Here is a 17493-nt window from a genome sequence, read left to right on the forward strand (position 1 = left end):
TGGCAGCACCAGCAGTCTCGTTGGCATCCCACACAACCTGAGTGGAAGTATGCACATTAGCTTGGTGTTTGGACCCGAAGTGCTGCCATTCATAAACAGCTTTTACCAAAAGAATAACGCTCGTCCACTTACTGCTGTCGTAACCCACCACGGTCTACAGTGTTCACATATGCCTTGGTCTTCGACATCGCCAGATCTGTCTCTAGTTGAGCACTTGTGGGACATCATAGGACGACAACTCTAGCGTCATCCACAAACAGCATTAACCGTCCTTGTATTGACCGACCGAGTGAACAGGCGTGGAACCGCATCCCAGAAACAGACATCCGGCATTTATACAACACAATGCATTCGCGTTTGCGTGTTTGCATTCAACAATCTAACCGTTACACAGGTTATTGATGCACCAACATTTGATATATCTTACCTCGTATTTACGTTAATCTGTGATATTGCAATGTTAATGATTTAAATAAGTTACCTCGGCAGATCTATTCTCGAAATTTCATTAGTCGACGTTAATTACTTTTAGGTATTGCGGTTTTCTCCGTCTTTATATAAGATTTGATTTCCATTTCTGTCTACCATCAGAGTGGAATAAATAAGCAAGTCAACTACTCCCGGTAACGAGCTTCTAGTACACTAAACAATACTCTTGTTCTATTACTCTATAGCAATATTTTAGGGTTGTGATTCATGATGAATCCAATTCTTAACTTCGTGATTAGTCGCTATGTTTGTTGAATTCTCATGTTTAGCTGTGTATCATCAGAGTTGTACTACTTTGATTTTTACAATAACAAAAGTGAAGAACTGGGAGTGACCCAACACTATCACCTGAAAATAGGCTCTTGTAAAAGGATTACTTATGTTCTGCTGGGGAAGCCTTTATGCGTAGAACTAGAGAAATTTCAACCTCTCTGATGACATGACAAATGGCGACAAACGTATGTTGAAACAGATGATAACAAATATCCTGTAATCGTTCATAAAAAATGTAGATATGCAGATGGAGAATCATTAGAAGCTTTACAAATGGAGCACCAGCTCAACACGAGGAAGAAAAGCTGACTTCATTTTTCTACATTCACCGTCTATCCAGATCATTATGAGACTGATTTTATTTCTGGCGTACAAGCGAATTTTCCCAGTAACTACAGTGGCAACCCGAACAACTAAAAAACACAGACATACATTCGAGGAGTCAGTTTAAGCAGGTAAGTAGGCGGTGTCAACGTGCGGCCGTACGGTGTGATCACTGTTGTGTCAGAAATCGCAATGGAGCAACATCTCTAAGTGTTTAAGGCATTCTTCAGAATGTCCTGAAGAGAAGGAAAGTGAGTACATGGTTTGTCCCACTCGTCTTGACTCATGAACTAAAGCAACGATGCCTGGGCACATGGCGGGAATAGCTTGAAACGAAACACGTGGACATTTCTTTTCTCGAACAAATCATCACGGGTGATGAGATTTGGTGTTATGAAATCGAAACCCACTGTAGAATAATAAAGTGCAGAAATTCACGTGGAGTGATAACGCTTTGACGAGATAACAGACTTTCAGACCACAGGGACACACCAGTTCAACAACACGTCAAAGATAGATTTCACTGATAGTTACTCATGGGTGTGTGAATGTTCTGTGCCTTGTAATCAAGTGGGGGAGGCGTACGTAGGATACCTTAAGCATTAATATCACCGTCTTAATTTTTCTCTACTTTGTACCAACACATTCTAGGAACATTTAGGACTGATGCTTTACGATTTAAGAAATCGTCCAGTAATAACGTCTGGATGGTCAGGCACGGATTTCAGCTGTCACCCTCGCAAATATTGATCCACTAAGAAGGAGGATGCAGATTATTTAATGATATTATGCATGTATAGTTTATAAACGATTCACACGATGTTGATGAATTTGGTACAATCTCTTAACTCTATTTTTTTTTACGTGTGAATCTAATACGAAGTCGCTTACAGAAACGACAAATTTTCAAACACTTTCCAACCCTTAGATACTAGAATTGCATGTTACAGAAAATTGTGGTACATATAGAAGCATTCAGTGTTTGTAAGTGGATGTAGAAGTAAGTACCTGAAAAGATACGTAGAGCACAAATGTCGATAAAGTCTCGGTCCTTGCTACTCACCACAAGACACAAGAGAAGAGCTGCCACTGTCGCCCTCATGGTGATGGAAGTGCTGTTGTGACCATGGGCTGCAGAGCTTTTGTAAGGGTCGCCACTGCGTGATGTGGAGTACTCGTGATTCCGTGACTCTTTAACCAAGGGACTGTACAGAGACTGCAGTCCAAATGCGACGGTGGAGAATCTGGTTGTATCACAAGGTCACAGAGCACTGCTGCGACTAACTGAATATCTTATTGTCGCTCACTTTTTCATCGACACCCGCTTGTTACTAGATGTCTGCCTCAAAGAAATAATGAACTAACAAGTCACGAAATAGCTATCTGTGGAGACTTCAGGAAACTTCGTCCAAAAAGAAAATATTCATGTGATAGAGGAGGTGACATACAACGTTATCTTACAAATGTGATTTCATGAGGTATGTGTATGGCCCGTACCGTAGTATGAACCATTTAAACAATTAATATAGCTGTAGCTGCCTTGTAGAAGCAAATATTAGAAGTTAATCATCAGTGCAATTTGTAGGGTAGGCATCCTGAAACTCTTAAAGAAAGTAAGGTTCTGCGGAAAGAGTGTGGTTAAAAACCGTGGCCAGTCATAGAAATATATGTCCTCCGTGTTTGCCTTAATGATGAGTGCTGATGTACTTCATGTGGTAAGGATACGCCACAGTTTGTACCCCAAGTTTATCCATTTCAAGCTTGTTGTCAGGCTGTAAAAAATTTGCTGTCATGACGGTTACTGCGAATAATTCTTTCCTTCTAATCTGTATTCCACAACTATGACTCTTGGAAATTTGTTTCGTGGTGCACAGCAAATGGCATAGCGAATCTCTCTTCGCGCATTAGTACAAGAGAAAATTCTTCTTTTCCTCTCGGTTCAGCGTTTTCTACTTCTGTCTCGGAACCTCTTCATCCTTCTCTTCCGCCCTTCTTTCTAGTTCTTCCCTATCATTTTGTCCTCCACATTGGTGTCTCTCTATCGTTTTCCTGCCCTTCTCTGTCATTAATATCTGGTGCATTGCAAAATATATGTGCATTTGGCTCCTCAGTTTTTCAACTTCATTCTCAGTTTTGAATAACCCTTCCTGAGTTGAACAACCCAATTGCTACTTGGCACTCGACTTGTCGTACACATTTTTTCCCATACTCTTTTGGTCATTCTGTTCACATTCGTCCTCATCACATATCCTGCGAATATTGACCTTTCCCGTCTGATTTTCCACATAAAAGTTGCAGGGGCACTCGTGGTCTAGTTCTGCACCCCAAATGCGATAGAATAGAAGCACCAGAACTACAGGTAGTGCCATATAAGGAGGGCTGTGATCCTAGTCTCGACACTAATTCACGCTCCGTTGGTATGTCCCCGTCAACGTAAAGAATCTTTCTGATCTCCACCAAGTCCACCTCGCCCACTCTCCGCTTTGCGGGGTGGAGATCACCAGCAGTAGATGTCTGACAGTTGGTCCAGCGAATTCTGACTTTCCTCAAACGTTCCACTCTTGCACGATTTACACCACACATGACACCTTTGTTCCAGGATTACGTGTAACACCGGCAGACGAATACTCACTGTGTGAATTGGTCCCGTGCCCTTGCAGTACGGTGTTATTTTACAACTGGCAAGAAACGTTTTCTCGATTTCTAGACTTTCGCGGACGCAAGATATTACACAGGCATTATTTTTCCAACTTCCTCTGGATTGCTTCCTACGACCAGCAAAAAGCAGGTGATCTCGTCTGATGCACCATTTTTCGATGTTTGATACAATGATCCTTTTTTATTTTCGAGAAGACGGTCATGGATTTCTTACTGAAGAAAGGCAACATGATACTTAAAAAGAAAAAAAAGACCTTCCCTGTTACAAACATTAATAAACCACAAAAAACCGCAACATAATCAGTAGAAGAAAAAATACCTTATTCTCTCTTACAAATATATGACAACCTCTCGCCCCTTTTATTACCACCTTTGTTGTGTTTAGGTAGAGCTATTGCCAGAGGCGTAGTTAGGAGTACATGTCTGTAATGGCGTGTATGTTACTTTTTCTTTTATTGTCAAAGTGGCTGTGGCAAATAGATCCTTCCTCTGTGTAGTCCAATTATAATCAGGAGAAGAAGGACTAGCTGCCATCTGAAATTAAAAAAAAAAAAAAAAAACTGTCAGAACTAGTAAGTATAGAGCTTTAACTAGTGATGAAAACGTCCTCTGTTCAGGTGCGAACCTCGCCACTGCTTAAATTTTGAATAAAAGTCATCAGCAATGACTGCCGAAGACTTCTGGCATACGAAGTCACCCTCGATCAGCCAACGTCATTGTCAAAGAGGGCGGAGGGGAGAATAGAGATCCAGGGCACTCTCTTGCCCCATGGTGTAGGAGACTGCCCCTAAAAGATGGAAGAATCAGCAATGATTAGTGGTATGATGATGTAGAATGCAATGGAAACCACTGCATTAAAGACACATAATGAGTATCGATAGTACATGAAACCTGTAACTGAACAAGTTTCACCATGAACTCTCCACAGGCAAAAGAATCCGGTACAGTCCCCGATCTAGATCTCAAGGAGAGGACTGCCAAGGGGGGAGGTGACCATGAAAAAAAGATTGAATAACCGATGAAAGGTTCTAAAAGTCGGGGTGTGTAACGTCAGAAGTCTGAACATGATAGAAAAGCTAGAAAATCTGAAAAAGGAAATTCTAAGGCTCACTCTAGACACAGTGGTGTTCAGTGAAGTGATACGGAGAGAAGACAAAGATTTCTGGTCAGGCGAGTGTAGGGTAATAACAACTGCAGTAGAAAACGATATGTCGGAAGTAGGATCTGTTGTGAGATAGGAAGATAAGCAAAGAGTATGTTATTGTGAATAGTTCAGTGATAGGGTCGTTCTCATCAGAACTGACAGCAAATCAACACCGACGACAACGCTCAGGTATACATGGAGAAACCCAAAGCTGAGGGAGAAGAGATAGGATATCTGTATGAGAGTATTGAACAGGTCATTCAGTATGTAAAGGGAGATGAAAATCTAATAGCCATTGAGGAATGGAAAGCAGTTAAAGGGGAAGGAGCAGAAGAAAACGTTACGGGAGAAGATGGGTTTGGTAACTGAATGAGAGAGTGACTAATTAAATTCTGCAATGCATTTCGCCTAGCAATTGCAAATACTTTCTTCAAGATCACAAGTGGAGTTGATATACTTATACAGGACCGGTATATATACGAAGACTCAGGCCAGAGCATGGTTAGGCGAAGATTTCGAAATTAAATATTGGACTGTAAGTCATACCAAGGAAAAGATAAGGATCCAGACCACAATTTAGTGATGTTGAAGAATAGGCTGACGTATAAGAAACTTGGCACGAAAATTCAATGCATGGCTCAGTAGTAACTTCGTTTATAGAGGTAAGGACAGTTTGGAGGGCATTCACAGAAGGTGGAAAGAAAAAGTTAAGTACACCGAAAAAAAACAAAGGTTCAAATGGCCCTGAGCACTATGGGACTTAACATTTTAGGTAATCAGTCCCCTAGCATTTAGAACTACTTAAACCTAACTAACCTAAGGACATCACACAACACCCAGCCATCACGAGGCAGAGAAAATCTCTGACCCCGCCGAGAATCGAACCCGGGAACCCGGGCGTGGGAAGAACGCTACCGCACGACCACGAGATGCGGGCTACGTACAACGAAGGTAACTGCGAAGAAGGTATGGCCAATACGGAAATAGTTCATTTGATCGACATAAGAAGTACAAAAATATTCACGGAAATTCGGGGATACTGAAATACAAGTCACTTAGGGATAAAATGAATAGGAAGTGCATGGAAGCTAAGGATAAATCTGAAGAAAAACACAAACAAATGATTGTCTGAAGAAGTGACTCAGCAAACCGAGTGGCCGAAACGATCTTCAAGGAAATTAAAATCAAAGACGGTAACATTAAGAATGCAGTCGTAATATCACTGTTAAGCAAGAGTCTACAATTGGGAGAATTACCGTACAGCTCATGCATCAATGCTACTGACAAGATTAATAAGTAATAGAAAAGGAAATGAGGATATGTTATACGACGATCGGTTTGGGTTTAGGAAAGGCAAATAAACCTGAGAGGCATTCTGATGTTGCAGCTAATGATGGTAGCAAGGCTGAAGGAAAATCAAAACATGTTCACAGGATCTGTTGACCTGAGAAAAGCGTTCGACATTTTAACATGGTACAAAATGTTCGAAATTATGAGAGAAATATGGGTGAACTATTGGAAAAGATGGGTAGTATACAGTATGTACAAAAACTATGAGGGAACAATAAGACTGGAAGACCAAGAAAGAAGTACACATATTACACTTTTCGATCTGTACAGCGAAGAGGCAATGACGGAAATAAAAGGTAGGTCCAAGAGCGGGATTAAAACTCAAGGTGAAGGTATAACAATGATAAGATGCGCTGATGCCATTACTGTCTTCAGTGAAAGTGAAAAAGTATTACAGGATGTGTTAAAAGGAATCAATAGTATTGTAGCGAGCTTTAGAGGGTAAGAACTGTAGAGGAAGACAGGAAGCCAGAGACTGGCATACACCAAGAAAATAACTGTGGCCGTTGGTTGCAAGTGCTAGTCCGAGATGGAAAGGTTGACACATTAGAGGAATTTGTGGTGGGGCCACATCAAAGCAGTGAGAACTCTGATGAAGTGCGTCTGAGTAACTCTTATTTTCCTTCTAACATGGTAATCGACCGTTTCCAGACATTGATTCCTATGTAAAACGAGATCTGCTAAGTCCCCTCTAAAAGCTCTTGAAGTGTGTAAGATGACTTATGAAACACCCTTAGGTAGCATTACTTATAGTGTTACACTACCGTAACTTTTGTGTAGTTAGCTCTTTCTGCCATTTCATAACTTATCTCCGAGGCTGAATTGCTAGTCGATCTAAGTTACTCACAATTAATAATAAATAGGAATCTAGATGGTTTATATAAAAGGAGATCATGGTTACATGACGCATACCTTAAGTTTTAAGGGCACCCGCTGTGACGGAGCGGTTTTAGGCGCTTCAGTCTAGAACCGCGCAACCGTTACGGTCGCAGGTTTGAATCCTCCCTCGGGCATGGATGTGTGTGATGTCCTTAGGTTCGTTAGGTTTAATTAGTTTTAAGTTCTAGGGGACTGATGACCTCAGATGTTAAGTCCCATAGTGCTCAGAGCCATTTGAACCACTTTTTAACCATTTTAAGTTTTAGGAATCGTAAGCGATGTTGTATACATGGATTCTCGTTCTTGAGAAAATAACGTATCGATGCTCTTATGCAAGGTAGCCTATGAGAGGGATAAGATATTAATAATTGTACTAGACTCGTATTAAAGAGGACCGAAGTTCAAATAACCTCTGACCGTCAAGATATCGCTTCTTGTGGATCCCTGACACTCGCAAGGCAAATGCTGTGAGACTGATTGTCAATAGTACTCGTCCAGTTCCCTTCCTCATAGCTATGTTAGTAGTGAACCCGTCATCGACAGGAAATCAAAACTCAGTTTCCAATTTCTCGCTTACTATGTTGGACTGGACAGAATAAACATCTTTCCCAGAAGACTTTATAGGGAGAGAACATTTCTGAATATGTCCGCTACAGATAACTGTTTCCTGATTTCACACAGTTATATATTCTACATTAGCACAGCCGAGATATAGTACCTGATCAAAAGCATTCAGACAGCAGAATGAGTGGGTCAGGAGAGGTCAGTCACTTCAAATGTGGACCAAGCATCAGACGTCACCTGCGTAACGAATCCCTCAGTAACAGTTACGCCCAAATAAAGCGCCCAAATGGACTAATTTTGACGTGATGTTGAAGTGGAAACGCGAAGAAACGGCCACATGTAAACTGACTCCAGGCAGGACTCTGAGCATTGCAAAAGTGCCTGAAATCGAGGCAAGGATTCACTCGTGAGTTCAAAACCGCTACCAGCAGTTGAGCAAATGCAGTGACTTCCAGTAGGGAATTTAAACGGATGGGGTGCAATGTCAGAGCAGCACCTCATAACCCACACATTTGTGGTGCGATATAGAGCGACTCTGCTGGATAGTTGATGACTGGAAACAGGTGGTCTGGAACGATGAATCATGCTGCATTATTTGACCGTATTGTAACTTCCCCATAGAAAAATTATAAGTGACTCTGCTGGTAAACTTCTACGTTATTTGATCTTCAAACAGCTGAGCAAAACTGGACGTCGATAGACAGATTTCTCATTACTTATACTGATCATCACTAAACTGACAGACAATATTTTCGTGCAACGCAGTCTGACTTTCAATAATCCCTACGAAAGAGTGGCCTTAACTAAGAATAACCTTTACCTTTCATGAATCACTTATCACAAAAATCTTCGTTACTAGAACTACTGTAATACAACGAGCGCCAATACTGCCAGGTAATAAAAGACTCCAACTACTGAAGGCACTAACTACTGATAGGCATAGTTGGCAAATGAAAGATTTTGATAGAGAACAAACAATGTATTTACCTTAATAGTGTTCAGAAGGCATAATGTGTATATATATTATACACGTAAAGAGCCTTCTTGCAAAATGATGGAAGATTTGTATGTGGCGAAATGCTGGATGAAGTTACCTACCATCATGTGTCAACGGTGAAGCACAGAGCAGATGGTATTACAGTGTGGTCGCATTTTTTGTGGTTGCACTTCTGGTACCAATATTACTCTTAGGAAAAATTTGGATGTGGCATCATATGAACACACTTTAAAGCATCGTTTACTGTGTACAGTAGAGATTCAGTTTGGAGTAGATGGTCCCGCTTAAAAGAGAGTATTATTTCTGAAATGGACTGGCGTGCGAAGACTTCCGACCTGTATCCAATGGAACAACTTTGACATGAGTCAGAAAATGGAGGCCGCTTCAGACTCCAGCGTCCAGCTACACTATCTTCACTGGTTGCGATTCTTGAGGAAGAGTGGCTGCCATTCCTCGCCAGAAGGTCAGATACCTGAATGAAAGTAGAGTCCAAGACGTCAAGATGGCAAGACCCCGCACATAAATGTCCACTGATGAATGTCCAGATACTTTTGATTAGATAGTGTATTCTTAGTAGCGATGCGGTGTTTTTCATTTGCCAATTCATATACTCGCTCTTCGATACACTATTATCAGTGTTACCGCCATCAATGCTCGACATCAAAGCAGTAGCCACGCATGGACGGCAGTTGGCAGCACTAACAGTTGAGGCTATATAAGACTTGTCATGGCTGTGAGGATAACAGTGCATCCGTTGCTGTTATGCATTGGTGGAGCCATTTATTTAGGCAAATCAAAGACTACGTTTTATCGACAGGAAGCTTGTAACAGTTCTACTAAAGACACGGCCTGCGCTGTGCTTGCTCGTCCTGTGCTGGACTATTTTTGTTCTGTATGTATCGGAAAACAGGCGAGAGACTGTCACGTATATGATAAAATAGTTTGGTGGTCATTAAGACAAAAGGGTTTTTCGTTGCAGTGAGATCTTATATCGAAATTACAATGACCAGTTTTCTCCTCTGAGTGTGAAACCTTTTTTATTATCGCCTACATACTTAGGGAGCAATGATCATCATGATAGAACAACAGAAATCTGAGCTCGTTCAGAAAGATGTGTGTATTCTTTTTATCCACTTGCTGGTAAACAGTGGAACGGTAGAGAAATATTCTGAAGGTGGTTCAAAGAATCCTTTACCAGACACTTAAGCGTGAATTACACAGTAGTCACGTACATGGAGATGTGGATGTTTTCTAAATCTACAATACTACAGACGTATTTTACCTTTCAGTAGACTGTCTGACCCGTGGTCTTGGGGTTGCTGGCACGGTATCTCAGCGTGTTCGGTCAGATGTTTAGATACCGTCTGTATTAAAATAACTGAGTGCACCGATCATCAACGAACTGAAACAGATGTCTTACGGCGTCCGCCCCAAGCAAATGCAATGAACGAAAGCGAACAAAATAAGACTTTAAAAAAAAAGGGGGGGTAGCGTCTTTGATTTATAATCAAAACGTCTTTGGTCACGGGTTCGATCCCCGCCATTGCCTAAATTTTGATAAATAATCAGCATTGGCGGCCGAAGACTTCCGGCATAAGAAGTCAGCCTCATTCTGCCAACGGCCTTGTCAAAGGGGGCGGAGGAGCGGATAGAGGTTCAGGGCACTGTCTTGTCCTAGGGGTAGGAAATTGCCCCTAAAGGCGGAAGAATCAGCAATGATCAACGACATGAGGATGCAGAAGGCAATGGAAACCACTGCGTTAAAGACACGTAACGTGTATCCACAGGACATGTGGCATGTAGTTGAAGAAGTGTCATGATGATCTCTCCATTGGCCAAAGATTCTGGAATAGTCCCCCATTCGGATCTGCGGGAGGGGACTGCCAAGGGGGAGGTTACCATGAGAAAAAGATTGAATAATCAACGAAAGGATAATTTTCTACGAGTCGGAGCGTGGAATGTCAGAAGCTTGAACGTGATAGGGAAACTAGAAAATCTGAAAAGGGAAATGCAAAGGCTCAATCCAGATATTGTATGGGTCAGTGAAGTGAAGTGGAAGGATGACAAGGATTTCTGGTCAGATGAGTATCGGGTAATATCAACAGCAGCAGAAAATGGTTAAACAGGTGTAGGATTCGTTATGAATAGGAAGGTAGGGCAGAGGGTGTGTTACTGTGAACAGTTCAGTGACCTGGTTGTTCTAATCAGAATCGACAGCAGACCAACACCGACAACGATAGTTCAGGTATACATGCCGACGGCGCAAGCTGAAGATGAACAGATAGAGAAAGTGTATGAGGATATTGAAAGGGTAATGCAGTAAGTAAAGGGGGACGAAAATCTAATACTCATGGGCGACTGGAATGCAGTTGTAGGGGAAGGTGTAGAAGGAAAGGTTACAGGAGAATATGGGCTTGGGACATGGAATGAAAGAGGAGAAAGACTAATTGAGTTCTGTAACAAGTTTCAGCTAGTAATAGCGAATACCCTGTTCAAGAATCACAAGAGGAGGAGGTATACTTGGAAAAGGCCGGGAGATACGGGAAGATTTCAATTAGATTACATCATGGTCAGACAGAGATTCCGAAATCAGATACTGGATTGTAAGGCGTACCCAGGAGCAGATATAGACTCAGATCACAATATAGTAGTGATGAAGAGTAGGCTGAAGTTGAAGACATTAGTCAGGAAGAATCAATACCCTAAGAAGTGGGATACGGAAGTTCTAAGGAATGACGAGATAAGTTTGAAGTTCTCTAACGCTATAGATACAGCAATAAGGAATAGCGCAGTAGGCAACACAGTTGAAGAGGATTGGACATCTCTAAAAAGGGCCATCACAGAAGTTGGGAAGGAAAACATAGGTACAAAGAAGGTAGCTGCGAAGAAATCATGGGTAACAGAAGAAATATTTCAGTTGATTGATGAAAGGAGGAAGTAGAAACATGTTCCGGGAAAAGCAGGAATACAGAAATACAAGTCGCTGAGGAATGAAATAAATAGGAAGTGCAGGGAAGCTAAGACGAAATGGCTACAGGAAAAATGTGAAGACATCGAAAAAGATATGATTGTCGGAAGGACAGACTAAGCATACAGGAAAGTCAAAACAACCTTTGGTGACATTAAAAGCAACGGTGGTAACATTATGAGTGCAACGGGAATTCCACTGTTAAATGCGGAGGAGAGAGCAGATAGGTGGAAAGAATACGTTGAAAGCCTCTATGAGGGTGAATATTTGTCTGATGTGATAGAAAAAGAAACAGGAGTCGATTTAGAAGAGATAGGGGATCCAGTATTAGAATCGGAATTTAAAAGAGCTTTGGAGGACTTACGGTCAAATAAGGCAGAAGGGATAGATAACATTCCATCAGAATTTCTAAAATCATTAGGGGAAGTGGTAACAAAACGACTATTCACGTTGGTGTGTAGAATGTGAGTCTGGCGACATACCATCTGACTTTCGGAAAAGCATCATCCACACAATTCAGAAGACGGCAAGAGCTGACAAGTGCGAGAATTATCGCACAATCAGCTTAACAGCTCATCCATCGAAGCTGCTTACAAGAATAATATACAGAAGAATGAAAAAGAAAATTGAGAATGCGCTAGGTGACGATCAGTTTGGCTTTAGGCAAAGTAAAGGCACGAGAGAGGCAATTCTGACGTTACGGCTAATAATGGAAGCAAGGCTAAAGAAAAATCAAGACACGTTATAGGATTTGTCGACCTGGAAAAAGCGTTCGACAATATAAAATGGTGCAAGCTGTTCAAGATTCTGAAAAAAGTAGGGGTAAGCTATAGGGAGAGACGGGTCATATACGATATGTACAACAACCAAGAGGGAATAATAAGAGTGGACGATCAAGAACGAAGTGCTCGTATTAAGAAGGGAGTAAGACAAGGCTGTAGCCTTTCGCCCCTACTCTTCAATCTGTACATCGAGGAAGCAATGATGGAAATAAAAGAAAGGTTCAAGAGTGGAATTAAAATACAAGGTGAAAGGATATCAATGATACGATTCGCTGATGACATTGCTATCCTGAGTGAAAGTGAAGAAGAATTAAATGATCTGCTGAACGGAATGAACAGTATAATGAGTACACAGTATGGTTTGAGAGTAAATCGGAGAAAGATGAAGGTAATGAGAAGTAGTAGAAATGAGAACATCGAGAAACTTAACATCAGGATTGATGGTCACGAAGTCAATGAAGTTAAGGAATTCTACTACCTAGGCAGTAAAATAACCAATGACGGACGGAGCAAGGAGGACATCAAAAGCAGACTCGCTATGGCAAAAAAAGCATTTCTGGCCAAGAGAAGTCTACTAATATCAAATACCGGCCTTAATTTGAGGAAGAAATTTCTGAGGATGTACGTCTGGAGTACAGCATTGTATGGTAGTGAAACATGGACTGTGGGAAAACCGGAACACAAGAGAATCGAAGCATTTGAGATGTGGTGCTATAGACGAATGTTGATAATTAGGTGGACTGATAAGGTAAGGAATGAGGAGGTTCTACGCAGAATCGGAGAGGAAAGGAATATGTGGAAAACGCTGATAAGGAGAAGGGACAGGATGATAGGACATCTGCAAAGACATGAGGGAATGACTTCCATGGTACTAGAGGGAGCTGTAGAGGGCAAAAACTGTAGAGGAAGACAGAGATTGGAATACGTCAAGCAAATAATAGAGGACGCAGGTTGCAAGTGCTACTCTGAGTTGAAGAGGTTAGCACAGGAGAGGAATTCGTGGCGGGCCGCATCAAACCAGTCAGTAGACTCTTGACCAAAAAAAAAATATATATATATAGTTGTGATCTGATTATTATGATTCATGATGTCGACAGAGTTTTTCCCAATGTCTCACCCTTCCTTTTCCTCCATAACCAAAGATCACATCTGTGATGAGACGCTCTTTCACTGCTGCTGACATGAACGTTTTTTTCTGTTTTTTGAAACTTGTTCAAACGTAATGACCTATTTCAAAGTCCAAAAACATTTTCTCACTGATGTGCCACGATGAATTATTTCCTGACAGTCCGAGCTGTCTGTCTCGTTTCTCTTTCCGTGGACCTTATAAAAGCTCCGGACTTTTCAGTGTGTGGTCAGCGATACACAAGATTTGGCTGTATTATTGTAGCTTACTACTGACTACGTTCTCCGAGCACATATCGCAAAGTAAAATGTTGTACAAGTTTGATTGTCTGTAAATATATAGGTTATGGGTTCATTTGCTGGTTTGTGTAGTACGAGCTACTCCCTGCTTGTATGCTATAAACTAATGAAATTTTCCAGATTATATTATGATTTATTGATGTCTTTCACTTATTGTTCCAGAGTTTCGTTAATATGTTCGAAGCTGCCATCATTAAAGGTCTCTGGACCTAGGTAATAATGAAAATGTAGTTTTTGTGTGTCTTGTGAACTGAAATAGAAGAGACATTCTTTTCAAAATAATATACATAGTTTGTATTTAGCTTAATTCTAAGTACGGCATTTTAAATTTATTTTCTAAAAAGTGTATTTACGCAGGCTTCTCATAAAATATTAGCTGAAAATATACAACAGACCATCTGTGTTACATGTTCATACAGTTGGCGCACGTGGGACAGTTTGAGATGACGAGACTCAAGACTAACGCAATATATTTGTTGTTGCCTTTGTATTGTATCGTTAGTACACAGAACTTATGACATGCCTGAAAATTGCTTTTGTATGTACATCAAGCCTGCATGGAAATAATCAGTGACAAAATAACGACAGTTGTTTGTAATAACGTGGACAACACTCCTAGGTCTAATGAGGTATAAGATAACGTCAACTACGACGTAAAGAGTATTATGTCCTTCATAAACATTGAGAGAAGGAGGAGTGATGGGAAGAAAAAGAAATATTTGCACAAGCAAGATAGACAAAGCACTGAAGCTGCTTAATGAATTCATGAACTGTTCTTAAAATTTCAAACGTCATTTCCCGCAAATATTCTCTTTCCCTAAATGGGGAACATTTTCAAGTTAACTAGCGATAACGGCCTACAATTTGCCGTGTATGTACTGCCTATAATTTGGCACATTTTATCATTGTTTTAATTTTTCTAGTTTTACAAAAGTATTATCTGAAGAATAATTACCACTGCCTTGAATTTCTTTTGAGAACAGGAGTCAAACATACTCATCAACTCTCTATGCAACTTTATCTTTACAGGCCATGCCGCACAGTAGAATATGATCCATTAATTTAACATGGCTGATATAGCAGTGTTTGGGTCTCGTGAAAGAGGGCAGTATAATAACGAATTGTTTGTGCTTAACCATAGTCCCCTTCATGTTTCATTAAACTATGCTATGCGAGAAAAAAGGAGCCTTTAAATATGTGGACATCGTTAAGTTTATCTAGTGCTAATATCTTGCTCCTACATACAAATGGGCAGCAGTAAATTCTCATATGCATTTCAAAAGCCTAGTTCGGAAATGTTTGGATAACCAACCTTGAATAATTACAAACTTCATGGTTGAGAAATTTCTTACTGAAGTTTAATCAACAATTACGTATTTCTTCTTTAGACATTCAAAAATGTTTCAATGTACCAAATTTCATATGGATGGCTGTGTATTTCTCAGAGCTGCATATTGCTGAGAGAACTTTCAGGAATATTTCCACTGTAAAGAAGATGCAATCACTCGCTATTTCCCTAATGACTCTCAGATTGTTTTCTTTCCTGTTCAATGTTTTACATTTAATGTTGTAGAATTCACACAGCCATTCTTGTTCAGACTGAACGGAACGGTCATACAGCATGATTAAGTTTAGTGAATTCAATTTCTAGTCATTTACTCATACTGATTAATACTCATATATTGATTAATGCAGCTTAATTTCTCATTAGCGTCAGGTTCCCTGTAACTGGCAGCACGAACCCGTCCCTTCTGTCATTGCTACTGCTGGTGTTACGCTGAGTTGCGGTTAATATTCGTTCTAGAAGATAAGCTGTTATCTACGAAACATAAAGTGCAGATCCCACACAAATGTTTTTGTAGAAGGCAACTTATTAATAAAATAACAGAATACCCGTGAAATTTAAGAATCACACTATCAAACTAATTATATACGTTTACTAATACTCATAGATAAAAAGAGGTAAAAAATTTATAACTGAAGGAGAAGTAGATAGGTTTCAATGAAACCTTCTTAGATCACAAGGTTTATTACTGTACATCAAAGTGTGAATATCGTTCAAAGGTTATGTATCAGTAAACTTTTAACAGGGCTTTTTATAGATGACAAGAGTGTTTCCTGAAAGTATGATATTTCTTCATGTCAATTCATGAAGTGCACTTAGTCCGAAACACGGACTCATTCGGCCACATACAGCATCCTTTGGAACTGCTAATGAAGTGGTAAATTTGATGAGGTACGAACCGATAGCAACTCCTGTAATAATTTTTACATATTGGTACCACATTTTTGGAGAATAGTTTTTTTTAGCAGTACACAGTAAATAAAAAGGTTAATGGAGCTTTTTCATTTTAGTTTAATCAGAATTGATATTTTTGAATCATAAGAACACTTCCATCAATTAATTCGGTCAAAGTCAACTACAAAGGTAAAAGCGGAAATCCTTTAACGTTCCCAGATGCGCTAAACTTGCGCCAGTAGAAAACACCACTCTAAAACAGGGGAGGCGGCCCTGGTTGTCCAGTAGGTTGAGGTTCACCAGCAGGCTGTGGTTCACCAGTTGGTTGGGGCCCTCCAGTTGGTTCAGGGCCTCCAGTTGGTTGTGGGCCTCCAGTTGGTTGGGGCTCTCCAGTTGGTTCAGGACCTCCAGTTGGTGGACCTGGTGGTCCAGTTGGTTCAGGACCTCCAGTTGGTTGACCAGTTGGATCAGGACCTCCGGTTGGTGGGCCTGGTGGACCAGTTGTTTGTGGCCCGTCAGTTGGTCCAGGAGGGCCAGGTGGAGTCTCTTGGCTGCGGCATGCAGATACCTGTAGTAGAATGTCATATTGTAAAATAAATCATGTATGTAGATGGAAATTAAGTGGTGTTGCGTGTGAATGGAGATTAATATTCCGCTAATGTAGTTTTGAAACAAAGACAATGAATCGCAGAAATTATGATGTGTGACTATTCGGACTGCGTCTTTTTATACTGACACTTATTAGAATCCAGTCTTACTGTTTTATTACAGAAACTGAATGAATGAACGTGTTCACACGTTATTGATGATTACTTCTAGTAAGCAAAACGAAATGTATGCATTGATACCAATTTTAGTTAGTACCATGCCGTCATTTGTGTTTCGCCAGAAACACTTCACTGAGTTTGAACAAGGTCGAATAAAAGTGCTTTGAGAAACTCGATGTTGCTTCCGTGACATTGCAGAAAGACTACGCAGGAGTGTGGGCACTGCACATGATTTCTGGAAGCGATGTTCGTGAGAATATACAGTAGCAAGAAATTGGGATTCGAAGAGCCATGTGGTACTATCGAGAGGGAAGACCATCGTGCTCGGTGTCTGGCTCAGGAACATCGTACTGCATCTGCAGCAGCAATCTGAGCAGCAGTTGGCACCACAATGATAGAATGAACTGTTATAAATTGGTTAATTCAAGGACGGGTCTGCGGCAGATGCTCTGTAGCGTCCACTCGACTGACACCAAACCACAGCCATTAGCGACGTTAGTGTTATTAATCTAGAGCCCATAAGGGGAGGGGCAAAAGTTTGTTGTGATCTCTGATGAAAGCTGGTTCCGCTTCGGTGCCAGTGATCGCTGTGTGTTGGTTAGTTGCAGGCCATACGAGAACCTGCAACTTATCT

General features: G+C 40.8%; 2 protein-coding genes across 6 annotated transcripts in view; one reads left to right on the plus strand and one right to left on the minus strand.

The window, feature by feature from the left end:
- Nucleotides 1-17493, plus strand: part of LOC126336538 (proline-rich protein 2-like) — a 479405-nt gene that overhangs the window by 388809 nt on the left and 73103 nt on the right. The gene's annotated exons all lie outside the window — the stretch shown is intronic.
- Nucleotides 1-17493, minus strand: part of LOC126336532 (proline-rich protein 2-like) — a 271653-nt gene that overhangs the window by 223996 nt on the left and 30164 nt on the right. For 2 of the 4 annotated variants that reach the window (XM_050000334.1, XM_050000335.1), the window contains exons 2-3: nt 16537-16660; nt 16462-16497 (exon numbers count right to left, since the gene is read on the minus strand). The exons of the other annotated variants lie outside the window; for them this stretch is intronic. In XM_050000334.1, the coding sequence (XP_049856291.1) occupies nt 16462-16497; nt 16537-16660 (160 nt within the window). The remainder of the gene's footprint in view (nt 1-16461; nt 16498-16536; nt 16661-17493) is intronic. 4 annotated transcript variants of the gene reach the window in all.

Source organism: Schistocerca gregaria, chromosome 2, assembly GCF_023897955.1.
Source record: "Schistocerca gregaria isolate iqSchGreg1 chromosome 2, iqSchGreg1.2, whole genome shotgun sequence".
In the NCBI taxonomy this organism is placed as follows: domain Eukaryota; kingdom Metazoa; phylum Arthropoda; class Insecta; order Orthoptera; family Acrididae; genus Schistocerca; species Schistocerca gregaria.